A 6,000-nucleotide genomic window follows, 5' to 3' on the forward strand; every position below is an offset into this window, starting at 1 on the left:
ATGCTGGAGTCCTTAAATAAGTTAAAATTAAAACTATTAAGTTGTTGCAGAGAAAACAACATGGTTAATAAGAAAATAACACTAGACTAGGAGTCAAAAGGCTAATCCTGGTTCTATTTCAAACTCATTCTGTGACCTTGGGTGGGTTATTTCAAGTTTCTGAGTCTTAGCTGACTCATCTATTATGTGATGACATAATATAAATTTTATATTTTAAATTCCAAATATAAAACCCCCAAATTTGTGTGTATGGCAGAATCCTATTAACATACCGGCATTAGAGGACAAAGATCAATCTTTGTATAAAGCAAGATGTTGTATAAATCACCGTTGTATAAAGCAAGATGTTGTATAAATCACCATATATAAAGGGCATGTTGTTTAACCACAGCTGGGGAAAGGTCCTCTTACATTTCTGGCCAATTCTTTTTTAATTAAGTAACCTAAAATAGTCTACTTTGCTAATTTGTTCATACATTTAGTGTTCCCTAATAAAAAGTCTAGTGTATTAAATATGAATATTTTTCAAATATTCAAACCATGCCTGTTTTTGTTCATTTTTTTGTATGTCTGGACCATGTGTCATTAATATAAAGTAACAGAAGTACATATACTCAGACATTTAACAAAATCAGACCAGGTCTGAAAGAAGTTAACAATATGGTAAGAAACATTCAATAAATGTTCAGCAAATATAACCCATAATATTACTGAGGATATATAACAAAATGTGAAATACTCTGTGTGTCTGGTCTGCTAGCCACATTTTCAGTTTGACATAAGCCACAGTCAAAACATGACCAGACACGTGAAGGGTGAAGGCCTAGAGGGGATCAAGCAGGAAATAGATATCTAAAGACCATACTCAGAATATTTAAGGAACTAATATCCATCCCAGGCATCTTCCCTAAATAATTCTTAGAGCTATTCAACTTTCTCTTTATCTGAAGGGTTTAAGTTACTTCAGGGGAATTTCAGGCATCTTTTTGTTTAGGGCACCCATGAGACTTTCAGGTTTTATGATATATGTCCTCAAGTTACTGATGCTCATTCCTACACAGGTTCAATTTGTGAATAAGAAACTTTTTTTTTTAATTGAATTGACAATTTTCATTTAAACCAATTGGAAAAAGTAGACTAATCTGAAAAACATACATGTAATATACATCAAGAATTTCAACAATTTCCATCACACTGGGTTTACAAGCCAAAAAATTCTCTAAGTCATGACAGCTTTACAGATTTTGCTCTTTACTAGCTGCTAAGATCCAGTAATAGTAAAATTTCTGTACTTTGCTCCCAAAATAACTGAAAAGCAGTTCTTATCCCAGCAGTAGGGAGTAAAGTGTCAAAAACTTATACAAAATGAATTCAACTCAATAGGTACTTGTATAACTAATCTAGTGTGAAACATACTAGAACTTTTGGTTAAATTCCAAGCATACAGGCAACTCATGAAATGCAAAGGAGATAAATATGCTTGAGGACTTCAAGTGATCAAAATGCCTAGAGTCCAGTCAGTAGCAGGGAAGAAATATACACTTAAAATAGTCTCTCCTTGCAGTACCACAGAGATTGTTAAACTGATTACTGCCTAGCCTAGCAAAGTTTCTGGCACACACTACTGTTAAGTAAAGATTTTTAAATGAATGAATGTATCAATCTTCAGTCAATGAGACTATCAGGTGGTCTTGAGTTTAAACAAATATATAACTTCTCTAACATTTTCCACCTGTGCACTGACCCCAAGATCAAGAAGCCAGGTGATCCTAACCTCCATTTATTTAGCTAAGAAAGTAAAGGCTTTGCATGATCTAGTCTCTGTTTCTCTCTCCAGATCCAGCTCCAGTCACTTCTCCCCTAGAATGTGTGCTCCAACCAACTTCATTTCTTTCAGGCCCTCAAATGCACTGTGCTGTCTCACCTCTAAGCCTTTTACTGTTCTCTCTGTCTGTAAAGCTCCATGCATTTTCCACTTAGGTCTGAGTCTAGATTTCATTGCCTTTGGTCAGCCTTTCCTTCCAGTATTACTCCTCCCAACCTTCCCCAACTACCAAGACTGTCAGATGCCCTCTGTGTATACCCTTATCTCATTTTGTTATACTTGGTTGTTTCATTTTCTGTTTCCTATACTAACCTGGGCACATTGGGAGGGTAGCAATTAGGCTTCTGTCTTGCTCAATCATTGTATCACTTCTGCCTAGAACCATGCTAGACACTTAGCTGGAGCTCAGTAAACATTTGCTGAATAAATGAGTAAATGATGAGTGAATGAATGGCAGAATGCTAGCCTTCTATGAGAATGAAAATGAAAGCGTCTTTACTTCACTTCTTACTCAGAATTACAAATTGTAAAACAAGTCACAGCTGCAAAGCATGGCAAGGAAACTAGTACAGCTATTCAAATTCCCATAATAAAATTTATTATTCTCCTGCAGCTTCACCGATTACCAAGCAGAATGTATAAATAACACTCAAAATTACTTTCTATAAATTACAATTCCTTTCCCTGAGACATCAGTTTATTTTAAACGTTTATTTGAATGCAAAGATAACTAAGCAACTTTAAAAATAGAATTTCGTGCTAGCTAGGAAATAGATGTTTATATACCAAACTTTGTTTCCCCCTTTGGTTACAGAAACCCTTTAATGACCATAATAGCCTGCCTGGGAGACTTTCTGGCAACATGTTAAATCAATGTATCTAACACTGACTCTTGGTTTTAATTTTTGTTTTTTATTAATTCCACAAATTCACATTAGGTAATCCAACTAAAAGCAGCCCTTTGAAATAAAATGTCTTTAAGGATCTAGTTTTAAAACTGTAAATGTTTCTGGGTGACCAATCAGAAGTGTGATTTTAAAAAAACTGCTCCTGCTCTCACAAAAAAACATCACCACAAAAGGATGGTGGAAAGTTACAAAAAGATGGTGGAAAGTTAAAATCTCAGGGATTTCATGGGGCACTCTAAGGTTTAATTCAGTGGCCTGACATCATCAGCTAATCAGCTGCTTCTCCTAAGTCCCTTTCCCTATGAGGCTGATAGCATTAATTTCAAACTGAAGAATCTTAATTCTTTACAGAAACTGGATTTTTTTTTTTTTTTTTTTTTTTTGCGGTATGCGGGCCTCTCACTGTTGTGGCCTCTCCCATTGAGAAGCACAGGCTCTGGACGCGCAGGCCCAGCAGCCATGGCTCACGGGCCCAGCTGCTCCGTGGCATGTGGGATCTTCCCGGACTGGGGCATGAACCCGTGTACTCTGCATCAGCAGGCGGACTCTCAACCACTGCGCCACCAGGGAAGCCCAGAAACTTGATTTTTTTCAAGAAACAATTTTCTCAGCTCAGTCAGTAACTACCTTTCCCTATTTTGCATGTGTGATTAGAGCTGTGAGGGGCTGCAATCTGATGTAATCTTGAATTACTGTTAATTTTCTGCAGCCCACCCCCACTGGGAACTATCATGGAACAAACTGGATATCGCAGGAGGCTGCAAGGCCCCTGGCTGGGAGGCCATCTAGGAGTGCAGGAGAGACCAGGGCCTTCACGCAGGATCCCCCTACCCACCCTGATGTCTCTCCACAAGGATTTTATTTTCTCCATTCCACATAGTCTAATTTTTCCTCACAAGTTCCTCGATGTAATCCATTCTGTTTGGTTTCTCTGCCTCCCTCCCCCCAGTCATCTGGACCCAATTTACAAACTCCAAACTGCCCAAGAATTTATGCAGGGCCTTTTCTAGGAGCGTCTGGAAGGGAAGTGTAAACCAGACAAGACAGAGGCTATGAGCTGAAGATCTGCTTTAATCTGAGAGGTTGGTTACAACTACCATGGGGAATGTTAGCAACGTGGGCTTCGAGTGGCCAAGGTAAAGCCCTAGGTCCGGAGCTGGCAGGGAGAGCAAGAAGGGCACATGGCTGGAGGCGGAGGCTGGACAGGACGTGGAGGACCTCACCCAGCCACTCCTGGTGGCTCTGGATCCGCGGGTACCCAAGCCTCATTCCACCGTTCCACCCGCCCTAGACCGTCGGGAAGATGCGCCATGTCCGTCAGGATCCGTTGCGCTCCCCACCCCTCTTTCCGGGAGGGTCCATGCAAGGGACTTCACTGGAGAAAAGTGGCGAGAAACCTGCTTGGGAAACTAATGAGACCGGCGTGAGCCGCCCTGGGTCAGGCGGCTGGTAGAGTCTGGCCTCTTCTCGGACCCTGGCGGAGAAGTGTCAGGTCTCCCGGGCCCTGGGCACCTCGCCGCACGCACGCGGTTGCTGAGGTTACGAGCTTTCCCGCTCACTGAGTCACGCGCTGCGGGTGCGTGGGGATGTGCATCCTTGTCACTGGGGAAGCCGGCTGCCTGCCCTAGCTTCCAGAAGTCGGAGGAGAGAGGGCGCGAGCCCCAGCCAGGCTCGGTTGCAAGCGGCTGGGAAGCACATGTTCACACAAACACTGCCACAAGGCGGTCTTTCTCTGCACCCCGCCTCCCCTTGGCTGCGCGGTCAGTTATGCCCCCGGCCCTCCTCCTACCTACTCTCCCGAGGGGCAGCCTAGTGGCAGAGAACGACTATAGTCGCTTTCGTCCCTCCCGCCCCCGGGGCCAGAATTAAACTTGCGTAACCCACTGACCTCTTCCAGGGGGACCAGGGCAACCAGCCAAGGCCATGCGCCCCCCCACCCCCAATCTACGCTCTTTTCCGAGTGAGGCAGTGGGAGCAGGTACAGCGCCCAAAGAGAAGGTGGGGTGGCAGCCAGGGTCGGCGCGAACACTCCCCGGGAGCAGCAGCCCCGCCCCCCTCCCCGCGTCCAGCCCCTTCCGCAGTGACACTCCAGTGACCAGGGCGCAGCCTGGGCCCCAGATGGACAGCACGCTTGTTGGCCTTACGACTACGGGAGACTGCCACTGAGTCCCATGAGTCCAGGAGTGCCCTGATGCCCGAGGTTCTGTGGGCACCCTCTCCCCCTACCCGGCAACCCTGCCCTCACGCCTGTGCCCCACGGTCCAGGCTTCGCGCACAGAGACCAGGGGACACCTAAGCGCCCCAGCAGTACCCAGAGTGCACGCCCCGAGGAGCACCGCGGGGAAACAGGACCTCAGCCAGGGCTCTGAGGGAGGAGAAGGGAAGGAGAGCGCGAGGGCGACGGGAGCTGGAGCCCGGGGTTGGCGTCCGAGTCCAGCTCCGGAGCTGCGGGAGCCACGGCCGCCCGCGTCGGGCCGCGAGCCAGCGGGCTTCTCCTCCCGAGCCGCAGGATCTCTTTAGCATAAACTGTCTGAGAGACCCACTGGCAGGAGGCTTCCTTTCATACACAGTATTTTACAAATTGAGGAGACAACAGGAGGATGCCACGGCTGTTCACCGACTCCCAACTTCAAAAAAGTGCCAGGGAGCTGGTGCACAGATCTCCAACGTGCTCAGCGGATCCAGGGGGTGGGGAGAGGGGGTGCTCTAACCCCTGCCCTGGCGGGTGGGCTACTTACGTTTTTGCCGTGTGGGAGACCTGTCCACCACGCCTTGTCCTGCGGGCTCCTAAATGCATTTGTATGCATTTGTCCGTACAGCGAAGCGCTAACGGAAAACAGAAGCCAGCTCCGAAGTGCTAAGGGTGCAGGTACTGTCCATGAAAAAGGGGGGGGGGGGGAGAATCACATGAAAACGATGCTCCAAAACCTCAACAATAACCACAAGGGGAGGGGGGAGATGGGAAGGAGGAAAGAAATAGCACCCGGAGGGTCGGCAGCTAGGCTCCCTAGCTCGGTAACAGACAAGTCCGGGGGGAGTGCTGCCCTGGGAGGGCGGGCGAGGAGACCTCACGGGCAGGCGGCGGGGCGCCGGCAACAGCGGGAGCTCGGCTGCGAGTGCAGCCCTCGAGTTCACTTGCGGTTCAAAGACGACTCCGTGACTCCAGTGGAGTCCTCTGCTTTGGGCCTGGGAGGAGAAAGGGGTGGGGGGAGGGAAGGAGATGAAGTGGGGGAGGAAGTCCTTGGAAACAACCCGCGCTGGAACATT

At 47.1% G+C, this 6,000-nt stretch overlaps 1 protein-coding gene across 1 annotated transcript in view; it reads right to left on the reverse strand.

Annotated features, from left to right (window-relative positions):
- Positions 1-5,530, reverse strand: part of COL24A1 (collagen type XXIV alpha 1 chain) — a gene marked incomplete at both ends in the record, with an annotated part of 398,140 nt that extends 392,610 nt beyond the window's left edge. The window contains one exon of the mRNA XM_079698762.1: positions 5,472-5,530. Within this exon, the coding sequence (XP_079554888.1) occupies positions 5,472-5,530 (59 nt within the window). The remainder of the gene's footprint in view (positions 1-5,471) is intronic.
- Positions 5,531-6,000: the final 470 nt, after the last annotated feature.

This window comes from Hyperoodon ampullatus (genome assembly GCF_949752795.1).
Source record: "Hyperoodon ampullatus genome assembly, chromosome: 2".
NCBI lineage: Eukaryota > Metazoa > Chordata > Mammalia > Artiodactyla > Ziphiidae > Hyperoodon > Hyperoodon ampullatus.